Source organism: Rutidosis leptorrhynchoides, chromosome 5, assembly GCF_046630445.1.
Source record: "Rutidosis leptorrhynchoides isolate AG116_Rl617_1_P2 chromosome 5, CSIRO_AGI_Rlap_v1, whole genome shotgun sequence".
In the NCBI taxonomy this organism is placed as follows: Eukaryota; Viridiplantae; Streptophyta; class Magnoliopsida; order Asterales; family Asteraceae; genus Rutidosis; species Rutidosis leptorrhynchoides.
Genome location: NC_092337.1, coordinates 416,647,250 through 416,665,816, shown reverse-complemented (window position 1 = coordinate 416,665,816; position 18,567 = coordinate 416,647,250). Strand labels below are relative to the sequence as shown.

Here is an 18,567-nt window from a genome sequence, read left to right as displayed (position 1 = left end):
TCTCTTTCTTTTTTTTTCTTTCTTGGCCGCCATTTTTATCACCATCATCACCATCAATTAATCATCAATTATAGCTTGGATCAAAGGGCTTTTCACATATTCGGATTCTACACAACGATCTCTACGCGTTCTTATTACTTGATTCTTGATTAGGGTATAAACCCTAACCCTAGCTTTTTAATTTCTCATATATTTTACTGTATTTTGATGTTATTATGATAGCATAGCACTTGTGTATTGTTGTATTGATGATTGTATGCGTAGAATTGCTCGAATATACATGTTTTCGGTTTGATTAATTTGGAACAGCAGCTTATTCGTTCATTTCTGGTTGTGTAACTGATATAAAAGTGAAATTAAAGTATCTAGATGAGTTCCTCTCATCAAGACATTAATTTTAGACTCCGGATTCATGTCGTTTCGATTCCCGGAGCTCTAGATATGATTAAAATGGTGTTTTGTTAAGATTAAATTGTAAAAACGAATTGGTTCAGTTATGGTCCGATTTTGTGACCATTTATGGAGTCTTTAGGGTGTACTAGTGTGTTAGGATTGATGATGGGATGAACTTTCATGTTCGGGTCATCGAAATCCGAGCCACGGATCACCCGTTATGACTAAAATACGTTTTTGAGCGGATTAAAGGTACAAACTGATTAAGAGCTGTAAGTCACGACTTGGTGACTGTTCTTTGGATGTTCTTGAGCACACTAACGTGTCGGGTGGGTTGGTTAGGCGAAGATATATATAAGGCTCGCCGAAAACTGATTCCCGGGGCTCAAGTTATGACCCGATGAACTTTTGAATTAAAACTTATGGTTAAATATTAAAACTTATGATAAAAATAATGATTTTCATTATTGATTAATTACTTATGATATAAGAAGTAATTATTATCATTTAAGACTTATGATATATATTTATTATATCATTTAATTATTACTTATGATTTAATTAACATTTTAATTAAACTTATGATTAATAATACTTTTATTATTAATGAAAAATACTTATGATAAGTATTAAATTTATTTTATGAGAATATTATTTTCAGACTTATAATAAAGATTAAATAATTATTTAATTATTATAAGACTTAATTATTATTTAATTATGATCTAATTATTAAATACTTATGATTTAATAATTTTAATTAGAAACTTATGAAATGATTAATAATTCATTATTAATTAATAATACTTATGATATGATTTAAAATTTATTTTTAATTAATAATACTTATATTATGACTAATATTTAATTAATTAATTAAATACTTATGTTATATTAATTATATCATTTAAACTTATCTTAACTTTAATAATTCATTTTTATTTAATTAAACTTATGTTATGACATAATTATACATATTTAACTTTAACTAACATTATAACTTATGTTATTATTATACTTTACACTTTTAAAATTAATGTTGACTATGTTTGACCAAGGTTGACTTTTGAGTTGACTTTCGGTTGACTTTGACTTTCAGTTGACTTCTGTTGACTTTCTAAATAAGGAAACTTTCCTAACTTCAAAACTTTCTAAAAATAGAACTTTCTAAATTTAGAAACTTTCCAAAAATAGAAACTTTCCAAAAATAGAAACTTTCCAAAAATAGAAACTTTCCAAAAATAGAAACTTTCCAAAAATAGAAAACTTTCCAAAAATGGAAACCTGCTAAAAATAGAAACTTTCTTAAAATAGAAAGTGTGTGTCCGTACGCTGTTCCGATCAAACCGATGCATGTTGAGTGTTGTTCTATGTCTACTTGCAACATGTACAATAGCTATCATACTAAGACTTGACCTAAGTTAGTTATTTATATCGACCTGCTTTATTTATAGGTCGGCGTTGTGATCATTCATGATCACTTTACTTCATTTGCTGTTCGCATATTTGTGTGGTTACTTCGGTTACTATTAAGGTGAGTTATAGTCCCATTTTTCTATTTTAAATCTTTTGGGATGAGAATACATGCAATTTATTTTATATTTTGGACACATGTGGAAGTTGGTTTAAATTATTCATTGTGAGTTGAACAAAAATATTCCCTAGTCTGGTAACTGTAATCACTGGTTTCTACTGGTGAACGCGAATCCTATGGATAGATCTATCGGGTTTGACAACCCCATTTCGAGCTAGTCGCGCTAGCAATTTATAATCGGAATGTTTAGTACTTCGTATTTTGTTGTAGATACACTTGTTCGGTGTATATTATTTATTGTGTTTGGCAAGGGTAAATAAAGGGTTAAGTGGTTACCAGGTGGCTCACGGAAAATGGAATAATGTTTTATTATATGTTTTCTAGCATATAATTTGGTGGTTTAAAAAGGTGTTTTATGTTTTCAAACATAAATTTTTATTGTTTAAATTAAATAATGTTTGCAATATTAAACCTATAATTCACTCAACATTTTTGTTGACAGTTACTCGCATGTTTTATTCTCAGGTTCATGATTGATTGCTTCCGCTGTGCTTAGAGAGTCTGCATATTTATGATGGCAGCTTTTGATAAACATTAACTTGCATTCTATTTTGTTACATTAAATAGTGGGTGTTTGTTGACACTGTTTTGGTCAACCTTTGGTTAAAGTATTTATGTATAGTTTTTCTAAGCTTATACATTTTAGTAGATTTCCTTTATAGGAAATCATTTTTAAATAAAGAATGCAAGGTTGTTTTATTAAATTCATATAGAGTTTCGATCAAGCTGTGGGACTAAGTGACGGAGCCGTTAAGTGTTTTGACGGAGTCGTCACAGTTTCTTTTTTTTTTCTTCTGTTTTAATCTCTGAGTAATACCAGATATTATATAATGTAAAAGATTGATTGATGCTGTATCAAAAATCGATCAAGATTGTATTTTAGTGAAGGAGGTCGACAGGTTCTCACAAGGCTAATAGCAGATAAGCTAAAAAAATAAAAAAACAAAAAAAAAACAGCTGGATACTAGATTACGCGAAAAAAGATCTATTTCTATATATAAGATATTAGTTTTAATAATTAAATAATTATATTGATAATAATATTGATATTATTATTAATAATAATAAACATACTAATAATAATAATATAAATGTAATAAGAATAATTAATTTCTGATAATAATAATATTTATAAAATTAATACTACAAATAATGCTAATAATTAAAAATGTTAATAATTAATGATAATATTCATAATATCATTCATAAGATAATAATATTAATACAATTTAAAATAATAATAATAATAATATGATGATAGTAATAATAACAATTATAGTTTAAATAAATTTTTATATCAATCAATATTAATAAACTGCTAATCTTAATATTATTAATATTACTAATAATAATACTAGTAATACGTATCAATATAAATGTTATAACAACTCTTGCATATCTAATTTTCATATCTATATGCTATATATAATATTACAGATATTACTATTAATGTGGAAAATAATATCGCAACTATATTTTTATTTGCAAGTAGGTTTGATATTATATCTTATATGCTATGTAATATTTAATAAGTATGTAATATGTATATTACATAATATCTTTTATCAATTATTGAATATTTATATACCATTACTTATATATAGGCTTCATAAATATATATTCATAGCAACTTAATTATCATGTTCGTTAGTTCACATTTTTAATTTCAATTGGTTAAATTGTATTTTATTATTTCAAACCATTATATATACTTTTGTTTATATTTATATATATATATTTATTTGTAACAACTTGTTTGTGAATCGTCGAGAATGGTCAAGGTTAAATGAACACATGAACATAGTTCTCAAAGTTTTTGAGTCTCAACATTACAGACTTTGCTTATCGTATCGAAATCATATAAAGATTAAAGTTTAAATTTGGTCGGAAATTCTCGGGTCATCATAGTACCTACCCGTTAAAGAAATTTCGTCCCGAAATTTGAGTGAGGTGGTCATGGTTAACAATAAAAATGTTTTCATGACGAATATGAGCTGATAAATTGAGTTTTTATCATCATTAAGTAATATGGATAAAATAATTCGATTATTCGAAAAATACGAATGAAGCTATCACAAAAGATTGAAATAGGAAAAATAAGGATTCGTCTTAACTTTTGACGGAGACAGGGTTGAATTCCAGAATTCATGGGATTTATAGAAAATCTTCGAAATCAAAAAGATTTGATTCTTCGGCGAATAAGGAAATTAAGATCTCTCGAATTAAATGCGGTGATCTGCTTTGATTACTCTGTCTGATATTTCTATTATAAATTAAACTCTTCCGTTCCATTATTCTCACCCTTCCTATGCTTTCCTTCTGGTTTCATACATCTAAAAGATTCTGAAAATGCTTAATCCAGTTCTGATCCTTGTCCTCATCCTTATTATCGCAACAATCATTCTCCTTTTCCAACTTCCACCAGAGGAATCTGTTTTCTTCTACTTCACCCTTGGGATTATAATGTTTTTAATTCTCCCGTGTCTTTATGTTGCAATAAACATTGATATACACGGTTTGTAATTTATGTGTTGTTATCGGCTTTATATTCTCCCTTATATTTCAAAGCTCTATGCTTTTATTTTCTCTTCCCGACTTCAAGTCAAGCGATTAATGGTCCAAAATTTGTAGATATAGAGTCTCGAATGATTATAATGTTCGAAGCAGGAAGGAACGTGATAGCACGATTTGATTTTCAAATTTATCAACATCACGGAAGATAGAACCATCAAGAATACATTTTCTTGATTTGTTCCGGAGTTAAGTAGGATGAAAGAGTTATGTAACATGGCACATGATGACATTATGATCTGTGAATCATCACGTTCCATTTAGAAACTCAGCATGACTTACTGTAATATAATCACGTTGATCAAGTGTCATTATATTATACTAATTCATGCATCAGTTTCCAACATTACTACAATAACATTCATATTTTAAGCTCAAAAGTTTACAGAATGTAGAAACTAACAGTTTCTATATGATGTAACACTGATATCAGGAAGAGATTAATGATTTCAGATAAGAATAGTTATGAAAATATCTTCCGAAATATGGAGGATATTTATAACGAAAGATACGATGATATCTTGGAATTTCTAATATCGATGGATGATGAAGAAGATTTATCCGTAAGGGTTTAGATTCGGAAGCAAGGTATTTGCTAAAGACTTCATCAGAAATAGAATCATTTGGATTCTTTGAAGTCAAACTTATTCTTCGTGATTTGTCCACGGCTTCCTTCATAGTTTCACATAATCCGATTTTCAGTACTAAATTTCTATTGAATGTTTTCAATATAATGATACACAGGAAGCACGAGGAGGTATATAATTTCGGACGAGAATATTTATGAAAATATCCTTAGAAATATCGAAGATATTGATGATGATATTTTGAAATTTCTATGTTCGATGATTGATGGGGAAAGACTTTCCGCAAGATTTTAACATGAGTACGGAGCAAGGTATTCATTGAAGGTTTCATTGGATCCATAATTACCTGGATTCTTTGAATATATGGTATGGTCCTTGTATTTGTCCTTGGTTTTCTTCATAGATAGCTCAATCTGTTTTTCAATACCCAATTTTCTATCGAGCGTTCCCAACACTCCTTTCTTTATCATCAAACTTTTGGTCGTTTAGACCATCTACCATTTTTCTGTTTCCTCTGCATTTAATGCTATGATATCTGAATCATCGGTTATTAATCCAAGGTGGTTTCAGGAAAATTGTGTTTTTAGATGATTAAACGCTGATGGTAATATGATGGAATATGAAAGGTTCCCTGGTAACAATAAAAGAACACGCGTATATATCAAGATTATAATAAGGTTGTTTCGAACGAAAAGTCAAAGTTGACTTGATGGAGCTGTGACAAAATTGACTAATTTTGAAAAGGAATTGCAAAGTTATTTTTGGTAATAACAATGCCAAAAAAATTTAACACAGATACGTGTTTAACGTTTACTCAGGTTCCGAGTGTTTTCAGGTGCATAACTATATGCATCAATCTTTCCTTCTCGTAGATGATGTGCGATTGGTTTATCCTCTCGATTGAGGTGTTTTCAAGAATCATGAAAGATTTGAACGCATATTGTAATCATCGAGATACAACGAGGTTTAAGATGTAATCAAGTGGAAACTTGAAGAATTGTTTAGTTTCATATGTTATAATCAATATTTTAATTCATTTTAATTGTCCAATGTTATTAGTCCACAGTCGATAGTCCACAGTTGACAGTCCAATAATTCATATATAGTTTAATATATAATATTCGAATTAATTAATATGTGTCGTGACCCGTATACGTCTCAGACTCAATCACAACTCAAAGTATATATATTATTATAGAATCAACCTCAACCCTGTATAGAGAACTCGATCATTACTGCATATAGAGTGTCTATGGTGATTCCAAATAATATATATAGATGTGTCGATATGATATGTCAAAACTTTGTATACGTGTCCCGATATTTAAAGTGCGTAAAATAAATAACAGAAATTAAATGACGATAAATAAAGTGTGTAAAGTAAATAACAGAAATTAAATGACAATAAATAAAATTGCGAGAATATAAATTGCGATAAAATAAATTGCGATAATTAAATTGCGATAAATAAAATGTAATACGGAATTAACAGTTAGCTAGGATTTTGTTAGCGTGGTTTCTTAATAAAATTTAATATTGTTAATTAGTCCGTTTCTAATCAATTTTTATTGTGTCCATTATTTCTTCATTATGCCACTTGTTGGATTCTGATAGGTCAAAATCCAAATATGAAATTGAATTTGAATGAAAATAGTTATTCTTTGGTGAACGGATACGTATCTCGGTGGTTGTAAATAGGATAGTGAATAACTGTTGAATTAGATTCGAAAAATATACAGTGTAACTTATTAATGTGAAATTTAAATATTCCTCGGGTATTACCTACCCGTTAAAATATTTTCACCATTAACAGTTTGTACAAAAGAATTTTTAATTACAATCTTTTTGAAAACAAATATACATATATATTTTCTTCAGATGTAATCATGGATTTAATGAGTCAATATGATATTAAACTCATTTGATTTATCATTAGAATAAGAATATATAATCTCTAACATATTAGAGATTACATAATCACCATGTCGAACGAAGATAAATGATGTAGAACGATTCGTAGAACAATAATTATATTCGAGGTACAAAATGAGTCGTCGAGGCATGAATTGTTGATGGTACTGGTGTTGTTACTGATGGTTCTGTTGATGCCAGTGATGTTGCTGAAGCTGGTACATTTTGCACCATATTTTCCGAATTGATTATTCGAGCGCGAAGTTCGTTGACTTATTACTCCAGGATGATTGTCGGTCGGAACAAACGTATGAATGAGGTTTAGAATTGTGGATAGAATATAATCTTGTCGAGTTACCCTGTAAATGAGACTGAAAATGGTGTATTTATAGGTTCGCCGGTAAACGCTTCAGGTTCATTGTCAAGAGGTGAATTCGGTTGGTGGAGGGATTGCCTTCTGCGCTGTTCCATTAATTAAGTCGACTACGAACCCATCAAATGAATTGATAATGGCTGATTGGTTGATTCATGCCGATGACACTGTTTTCGGAGCTTAGGTGAACATCTATGTCAGAATAGCTGTCGGAATAACTATCGGAATCTGAGGGACTCGAACTGGTTGCAGGATTAATCTCGTACAATCAGATGAAGGATTTTCGATAAGAAATAGATTATAGGATGTAGATTAGTACCCTGCAATACATAATTTACATATGCATATATAATACTAAAATCTCATAAGTTACGGAGAAATCTACGGAAGCTGTCAGGAAAAGTCTACAGTAACAGATACGCTAAGATATGAAGTAGCAGATACGCTAAGATATGAATTTTGTCTATAAACCATTCATGCAGTCAATGCAGTAAAACGTGTCTAGACTAAGAATGATAAGCAAGTGATTCTCTAAGAATGATAAGCAGGTAATTTTTGACACAATATGATAAGCAAAACTTTTGACATGCAGACATGGTCGAAGTCCAGACTCACTAATGCATCCTAACGACTATCAGTTAGACACACTAATGCAAGACCTGGTTTGCTAAGACCACCGCTCTGATACCAACTGAAAGGACCCGTCCTAATCCATCCGGACGAAGTCCATATCGATTATAAACGATTCACAACAGTTGATTACATCGCGAGGTTCTTGACCTCTATATGATACATTTTACAAACATTGCATTCGTTTTTGAAAAGAAAATCTTTCGTTACATCGAAAGTTGACAACATGCATACCATTTCGTAATATATCTTACTATAATTGACTTAATAATAATCTTGATGAACTCAATAATCCGAATGCAACGTCTTTTGAAATATGTCATGAATGACTCCAAGTAATATCTCTAAGATGAGCAAATGCACAGCGGAAGATTTCTTGCATACCTGAGAATAAACATACTTTCAAGTGTCAACCAAAAGGTTGGTGGGTTCATCAGTTTAACATAAATAATCATTTCATAATTTTAATAGACCACAAGATTTCATATTTCCATTTCTCATAAACATACGTCCCATGCATAGAGACAAAAATATCATTCATATGGATTGAACACCTGGTAACCGACATTCACAATATGCATATAAGAATATCTCCATCATTCCGGGATCCTCCTTCGGACATGATATAAATTTCGAAGTACTAAAGCATCCGGTACTTTGGATGGGGCTTGTTGGGCCCGATAGATCTATCTTTAGAGTTCGCGTCAATTAGGGTGTCTGTTCCCAAATTCTTAGATTACCAGACTAAAAAGGGGCATATTCGGTTTAATAATCCAACCATAGAATGTAGTTTCGATCACTTGTGTCTATTTCGTAAAGCATTTATAAAAGCAGCGCATGTATTCTCAGTCCCAAAAATATATATTGCAAAAGCATTTAAAAAGGGAGCAAATGAAACTCACGCATATAATTATTGTAAAACAGTTAATAAAACATTTGCATGTATTCTCAGCCCAAAAATGTAATGAGTAAAAATGGAGTAAATGAAACTCACCTAATGTATTTTGTAGTAAAAATACATATAATGACATTACACAACTGAACAATGCAGGGTTGGCCTCAGATTCACGAACCTATATCATTGATGTATTTATTAATATACATATTTGTAATTAAATAAAAATATATATATAATTCTATTAGTTATATCGTTTTATATTAATATTATATATATATATATATATATATATATATATATATATATATATATATATATATATATATATATATTCCTTTTTGTATAGAAAAAATAAATTTCATTATGTTATCTGTATTGAATATATTTTTATATAGTTTGTTTGTTAAATATAATGTAGTATTCTTAGTAATGTTAGAAATGGCAAGGATGATAATAATGATAATTCTTATTATTATTAAAGAAGATAATAATGTTAATAATTATTCTAATGATTATGATAATGATAATGAATATAATAACTATAATTGTAAAATATGAATTTTACTGTTAATGATATTTATGACACTGATTTTAATATCTATATAATACTTAATACATATTATGACAATAATAATAATACTAATAGTCGTGATACTGATAATTGATAATAACAATGTTTACATTACTAATACTAATGATAATACTGGTAATAATAATCATAATACTATAAATTTTAAAATGATACAAGTCTTAACTTTTAATGATCAAATCCTAAACTTTATTATATTTATTAAAATAATAATAATAATAATAATAATAATAATCATAGTTACAATCTTAATAATAATACTAATACTTAAGCACAATACAAATACAAAGATAATAATAATATTAGTAAGGACAATGTTAATAATAATTATTTTTATGATAATAATAATAATAACAATAATAACACTAATAACAATAAGGATTATAATCATACATATCACATTAACAACTAATAACAATTATAATAATAATAATAACAATAATAATAATAATAATAATAATAATAATAATAATAATAAAAATTAAAATGGAAATAAAATGTATATACCTCTTTAAAACTTCCACCAAAAAGAAAAGGCAACTACGGGACTCAAACCTAAGACCTCGCGCTTCCCGCTAACACACTTAACCATTGGACTATTGCCCATTTATCCGATATTTCACAGATTCGTTTTATATTAAACCCGTAATACATGTGTTCATCTTCTTCAACCTCTCAAACAACTAAAGATCAAACCAAGCTCCCCACTAATTATTTAATTAGTTCCAGGACGTTCAGAGAAAACATAAATGTTGTACAATTGTAATATCAATTAACAGGAAAAAAAAAATAAAAAAAATAAGAACCCACAGCTGCCTTTCGTCGCTGTTTGGGAAAAAGAAGAAAAAAAAAATTGATTGTGCAATTTATTATGATTCTGAGAAAGGTTATAACACGATTTAGTTTGTAAAGTGTTTATAGAAACTAATGAAATCATAAATTTAACTTGAATCGAAACGTATAACACGAATTTGATTAAAGAACAAAATTTGACTTTTAAAAACCAAAAGCTTTGACTCACAAATTAAAGCTTGATAAATGGATTTGGAGCTTGAAACTTTGCAGAAACATTACATGAAAGATTCCTAACACAATGGCATTTTTACATTTTGAAATTGATTTCGAATTGGAATTTTTGTGTTTTGGTTTTAAGAACAGGAAGACGGGTTCTTTTCTTTATCTGTTTCTTTTTTTTTTCTTCTGTTTTAATCTCTGAGTAATACCAGATATTATATAATGTAAAAGATTGATTGATGCTGTATCAAAAATTGATCAAGATTGTATTTTAGTGAAGGAGGTCGACAGGTTCTCACAAGGCTAATAGCAGATAAGCTAAAAAAATAAAAAAACAAAAAAAAACAGCTGGATACTAGATTATGCGAAAAAAGATCTATTTCTATATATAAGATATTAGTTTTAATAATTAAATAATTATATTGATAATAATATTGATATTATTATTAATAATAATAAACATACTAATAATAATAATATAAATGTAATAAGAATAATTAATTTCTGATAATAATAATATTTATAAAATTAATACTACAAATAATGCTAATAATTAAAAATGTTAATAATTAATGATAATATTCATAATATCATTTATAAGATAATAATATTAATACAATTTAAAATAATAATAATAATAATAATATGATGATAGTAATAATAACAATTATAGTTTAAATAAATTTTTATATCAATCAATATTAATAAACTGCTAATCTTAATATTATTAATATTACTAATAATAATACTAGTAATACTTATCAATATAAATGTTATAACAACTCTTGCATATCTAATTTTCATATCTATATGCTATATATAATATTACAGATATTACTATTAATGTGGAAAATAATATCGCAACTATATTTTTATTTGCAAGTAGGTTTGATATTATATCTTATATGCTATGTAATATTTAATAAGTATGTAATATGTATATTACATAATATATTTTATCAATTATTGAATATTTATATACCATTACTTATATATAGGCTTCATAAATATATATTCATAGCAACTTAATTATCATGTTCGTTAGTTCACATTTTTAATTTCAATTGGTTAAATTGTATTTTATTATTTCAAACCATTATATATACTTTGTTTTATATTTATATATATATTTATTTGTAACAACTTGTTTGTGAATCGTCGGGAATGATCAAGGTTAAATGAACACATGAACATAGTTCTCAAAGTTTTTGAGTCTCAACATTACAGACTTTGCTTATCGTATCGAAATCATATAAAGATTAAAGTTTAAATTTGGTCGGAAATTCTCGGGTCATCATACAATACCCCCGATCATTACTCATAACCTCCTTAACTATAACCCATTTGAAAACCCGTTTGAAATCACTTGAACACCCTAGTTGTAATATTTTATGTATATTACTAATAATAATAATAATATTAATTAATAATCTTCTTAATAATCTTCATAATAATAATATTAATATGGAGAATATGAATATGTATATGTGTGTGTTCGATTGCAAACCATCAACATATATATATATATATATATATATATATATATATATATATATATATATATATATATATATATATATATATATATATATATATATATATAATAATATAAATATAATATAATACTTATAATAAAGTAATAATATAATAATATTAAAATAATATAATAATATGAAAATAAAAACGTGTGAATTAGAATTCAATAATATCTGCCGACAGTTTTTCCGGACCGATATTTCGTACTCTTATTGCTAATAATTGACGGGTAAAAATATGAGTAAAAATTCCACTTTTTATATTTGAATGCATATATATCTGTTTTGGTCTTAAGCTTTATAAAAGTAGTTGTAAAAAGGTTCGTTTATAAAGTTTATAAGTGTAATATGTGTTTTTCTAGTTTTAAACTAGACAAAGATATATAATATAATATTAATTTAAATATAATAATATAATAATATTGAAATAAAATATAATAATATAATAATAAATTTAGTATCAAATTTGAATCGTAAATTTTTAAAAAGTTGTATTTCTCAAATACTTTAGGGGTATATTCAGTAACTTATAATTAATAATTTATATCATGTCGCTTTCTTGTAAATAGTAAATTAATTAATTTCTTTCATTTACTATTCATATGAATAGTAAATGAATTAATTTCGATTCAACTATTTAAGTTACATTGTTGTACGTTGTGCTTTACAGCTTGTACATCTTTTAATTTAATTGCGTTTTTCTTATAAATTATAAAAAAAATCATCATAAAAATAAAACAATTATATACGTAAAAATTTTAATTTGAAATTGCATCATTCAATAGTAAATTTTTATCATTTCGTATATAAATATTATTCGCATGTTTCCGTGTATATATATATATATATACATACACACACACACACACAATTATATAATTATCACAAATTATGACGTTCGTGAATCGTCGGACAAACAAGGTGGTCAACCGTTATATAAAACTCATTTACAAAAGTTTTAAAACTTGTCAAAACGCATTGCTTATCATGACGAAAATATTAAATCATATAGAGAATTAGTTTAAATAAGTCGAAATTTTCCCGGTCATCACATTATTAATCTAGACAAACATCAAAGATTAGCCTACAACCATGATAAAAGACACAATCGCAATCAAAGTAAATAGAGAATTCTCAGTGATAAGCAAAGAATTAACCAAGAACAAATAACAATGATAAATCTTCATCGATGATAGGATCGATGCTTGTTAATGGTATGATTAAATAGAATAGGTGACCTTGGAATTCCCCAAAAATCACGACTCAAAGTCGGCTGCCCAAAGATAATGAACCAAATGACCAAAAATTAGGTTTTAACCAAAACTGACCGTCCAGGTCACTTTTCGCGATCGCAAGAGGCCTCCCCAATGATTTTCGAGATCGTGAGGCTCCATAAACTGGGTCTTCGCGTTCGATTTAGCTTATTTACGCGATTAGAAGTTATGCCCGATCTTGATTTCGCGAAAGGGAAATATAATTCGCGAAAGGGAGGCCTGAAAAACTCATTTTGGCATAGAAAAACTTTGAAATCTCCATTGTGATCCCCGAACTTTGAAATCGCCATTGTGATCCCCGACTTGAATCGGAATAAATCTTGCTGAAATTTAAGCTCAAAACATCATATAAATTCACCAAAATTGTTCAAACACCACTCTTGATACAGACGCATTAATCTTTAGCCAACGCTAACCAATGTCTTCAATAATGCGCAAAACTGATACAAATGAGACTGATATTACGACTGAATATTTGTACGATTTGAACAATATCAGGTTTCGACGATATTTATCATCAATGGATATATCAATTTATCACCCGCAATACATATATACATATAATTATATTCATATTTACTGAAATATATGCATATACATTTATATTTATATATTCTTATACATATACACTATAAATTATTAAAATGTTATTGAAAATATGAATTATAAAAATACACTTATGTGAATATTATTAAATTCTTATATAATAATTAAATTAATAATAAAATATACGGAGTAGCTTAAAACATGTGCTACTAATCAATATTTTTATAGATCACACGTAAGATGAACTAATATTGACCTAATTTAATTAATTGAAGACAAAGATTACACGTATTTGTGTATAAATTTGACTCCATCCGTTCCACAATAATCATCTTGGTTGACTTTTTATTGAATTTAAGATATATTAGTGGAACGTTTAATTTGTCCTTCATTTTAATGAGTTATCTTAGTTTTGGAAACTACTAATACTATGGTTGATTTTATAAGGGAGTAAATAGAATATTAACTACTTGTCATATTTATTACTCCTTATTATTTTGAGTAAGAGACAATTGTTTTGGAACAAACGAAAATAGTAATAATGACAGTTATTTTGGAAAGGATGGAGTATTAAAATGCATTATTTTTGTATTCATTAAAAATACTTTGTTGGTTTCATTACATAATAGGAAAATATTAAAAAAACTTAACATTCGAAGGATACAAATATGCATATGGATAAGTGAATTATATATATATATTTTTTTTAGGCAAAATAAACTTTATTTATAAACAAACCAACATACAAAAGGAGGGACATACCCCAAGCCTAAACACACACCAATACAAACCACCACCACACAATACAAAGATTAGAACACAATGCAACAAACCAGACTCTTACCTGCTACATTTTACATTCCAAATCCTCTCAGCAGCCAAAACTGCATTCGAACCTTTGACTTTTAAAGTCAACATCTTTACTCGAATATACTCCTTAGCCACATCAGCTAAATCTTCCACCTCTCTCTTTTTACTTTTAAAGAGACGATAGTTTCTCTCCTGCCATAAGAAGTAAACATAAGCAGCAATAACTAGTCTTGTAATAACCCCCCATATTTGCTTTCTACATGGATACTGTGACATAATCTCCACAATAGAATCCAACTTATCTGGTAAGCCTCTAAACAAGATAGATTTCTTCATAAGAACCCACACTTGATTTGAATAACTGCACAAGAAGAACAAGTGGGAGACAGAATCTTCTCCCTGATTGCACAGCAGACATTTAAATGAGGCACTTGGACACCATTTCTTCATTCTATCTTGAGTATTCAATCTGCCACATATAGCTAACCACAAGATGAATGCATGTTTGGGAATAAGTTGATTGAACCAAACAACATGATGCCATCTTATAATAGGGTTATTTCTTCTAAGATCCAACCATGCTTGTTTGGTAGAATATGTCACCTGCTCTTTCTTTCTTGTAATCCAAACGTCATCATCATTACCATCATTAAGGATAGGGATTTGAGCATTCCTTATACCTGGAAACTTTGAAATCCATTCAGCAGGCCAACTATAACCATAACTCTGAACATACTGTGCAACCACCAAAGAATCTGCTAATCTTTCATTATATCTCTCTCTTCTATTCACTATATCATTCAAAACACCTATATTACTCCACCTATCAAACCACATGGATGTTTTATCTCCTTTGCCAATAGTATACCAAACATGATCCTGTATTTTACTTCTTAACTTCAAAAGCTGTTTCCAATTCCAACTATCATTACATTCTTCTTTTATCTCCCATATACTCTTCCCTTTAAGCTTTACCAGATTCACCCATTTAAACCAAAGTGTATCTTTTCTAGCTATAATTTTCCACAACTGTTTCAAAAGAAGGACTTCATTCCATTCTTTTAATGGTTTCAATCCAAGACCACCTTGATCTTTTGGTGTACATACCACCTTCCAGGAAACTTTGGCCTTTCCTCTAACATCACCACCTTGACTCCATAAGAACCTTTTAAGCAATTTTTCTATCTCTTTCAAAACAGTAGCAGGCAACATAAACACTGAAGCCCAATACACATGAATTGAACTTAAGACAGAGTTAATCAATAGCAATCTTCCAGCATAGGATAAGTTCTTATTTCTCCAATTATTAACTCTATCTTTGACTTTATCAATAAGGCTCTTACAGTCCCCAATACTTAACTTTTTAGCTAACAGTGGAATACCTAAATATCTCACAGGTAGCCTACCCACTGTAAATGGCATGATCTGCAAAATAGCCTGTCTAATTCCAAAATTCACACTCCTAAAGAAAATAGTGCTTTTGTTCAAATTAGGATATAAACCATATACTTGGCTGAAATCATTTAAAGCATTTTCTCACAACCTGAACAGAGTTAATATCTCCATGACAAAGAACCAACAAATCATCAGCAAAGCTCACATGGGATAACTTCATTTGCTTGCATCCAAAATGAAACTTAAACTCTTTGCAACTGTCAATATGTTTTTTCATTATCAAGTTAAAAACCTCCATTACCATAGTGAAAAGGTATGGTGAAATAGGATCACCCTGCCTTAACCCTCTTCCCCCTTTGAAAAAACCATGAATGCCCCCATTAATACACACTGAAAAAGTTGTGGTAGTCACACACATCATTATCTACTTAACCATTTTATCATGGAATCCAAATTTCCTCAAAATGGTCTCTAAAAACTGCCAATTAACCGTATCATAGGCCTTTTGAATATCAATCTTCATAGCACATCTAGCAGGCCCATTCTTCCTATTATAACCCTTTAAAAGTTCCTGAGTAAGCATTATATTATCCTGAATATTCCTCCCAGGAATAAAGGCATTTTGATTGCAATCTACCACCCAATCTAATCCTTCCTTAATTCTATTAGTAAGAATCTTACTAATGCACTTATATACCACATTGCAACAAGCAATTGGTCTAAAGTCAGAAACCTTATCAGGAGTATCAATTTTGGGGATAAGTGCAATAAGTGTTGCATTTAACTCACCTAGCAATTTTTCAGTTGAAAAGAACTCCTTAACAGCTTCACACACATCATGCCCCACAATAGACCATGCTTTTTTAAAGAAACAAGATGAATAGCCATCTGACCCAGCAGCTTTATTGTCATCTATATCAAACATGGCTGCCTTGATCTCATCATCAGTAACATCTTCTACCATTTTATTAGCCATCTCTTGAGGTAAAATCCTACTGAATATATTACCCATCTCCTCCATAGGCCTAACAACATCAGTTTTACCCAGGAAATTCTTAAAGTGCTTTACACATTGCTCTGCCACTTGTTCATCATAATACCTTTGACCATCTTCATCACAAATACTCTCCACAATGCTTTTATGTTTTCTACTTTTAAGAACACTATGAAAATACTTTGTGTTTTTATCCCCATAAGTCAACCAATTGAGCTTGACTTTCTGCTGCAGAAGCCTTAACTCATCTGTTTTAGCACTCTCATAAGCTTCCAAAACCTTGGTGGCCTTTGACCTTAAGCTACTATCAAATGGCTTACAATCTATATTAGCCTGAATCTCCTTAAGCTCAACCTTCAGTTTGTCTACAACATCATGAAGATTACCATTTTTCCAGTTAAGTTGTTTCATGCTTCTTTTAAGATATTCAACTTCTTAACAAGTCTAAACATGGCATACCCTTCAATATCCTTAGCCCATTCTTTCTCAACAGTATCCATAAAATCATCTTTGAATGCCACATAATTCATGAATCTAAAGGCTTTACTTGGCTTGACTAAATTGTTAGTTAACCTCACCACTGCAGGGCTATGATCAGATATGATATAAAGAAGAAATATACCAGAAGCTTGAGGAAATTTAGTTAAAAATTCTTCATTAATGAGAATTCTGTCCAACTTTTTCAAGATACCACAATTATGATTCTTTAATGACCTTGTCCAAGTGTAATGAAAACCAACACTACCCGAATCATCCGCTTCAATACTATTTAAGCAATCATTGAACTCCTGCATATCTTCTGTGACAAAAGAACCTCCTGCAGTATGCTCATTTGCTTTCCTAGTCACATTAAAGTCACCTATAATGACCCAAGGCATCCCCTTAGATATCCTACTCTGTATCTCCAAATCCTGCCACAACTTCCTTCTTTCCTTGCCATTATTACTAGCATAGACTATACTTCCAAACCACTTCTCTTGACTACTCCTCATCTCAAAAAATCCAAACATAACTTGCTTATTTTCATGAATAGAAGTGACCTTAATAAGACTGTTATCCCACCCTAAAATAATTCTGCAACTATTTGGGCTGAATGAACTATTTGGGCTGAATCAACTATATTAAGTGAATTATATTTAAATTAATATAGATATAGATTTTAAAATTTAAACGAATATTAATATGAATATGAGATCATCCGATATATATCCATTGTTATCTCTTTTATTCGGGTGTCTTACTAGATAATCTAAAAATCTAAAAATAATGATAATTCTATTTTATTCATCATATCACGTATAGGAAAACTAAAAATTAAAATGAAACATACGGCAATGACATCAGTCAGAAGAGCGTCGACGTATATGTACATGTATATGTATGTACGTATATGTATGTATGCGATACATGTATGTGTTTGAGACCATATGTATCCTATTTAACTCACCATCTG

At 28.9% G+C, this 18,567-nt stretch overlaps 1 protein-coding gene across 1 annotated transcript; it reads right to left on the bottom strand.

Moving 5' to 3' along the window:
- Positions 1–17,521: 17,521 nt before the first annotated feature.
- Positions 17,522–18,106, bottom strand: LOC139849967 (uncharacterized). Its single transcript, XM_071839573.1, has one exon. It carries the CDS (start codon positions 18,104–18,106, stop codon positions 17,522–17,524), a length of 585 nt encoding a protein of 194 aa, XP_071695674.1.
- Positions 18,107–18,567: the final 461 nt, after the last annotated feature.

Bases quoted from the DNA above. Each gene is read 5' to 3' on its own strand.
- LOC139849967 (XM_071839573.1), bottom strand. From the start codon at position 18,106: ATGAGGAGTAGTCAAGAGAAGTGGTTTGGAAGTATAGTCTATGCTAGT.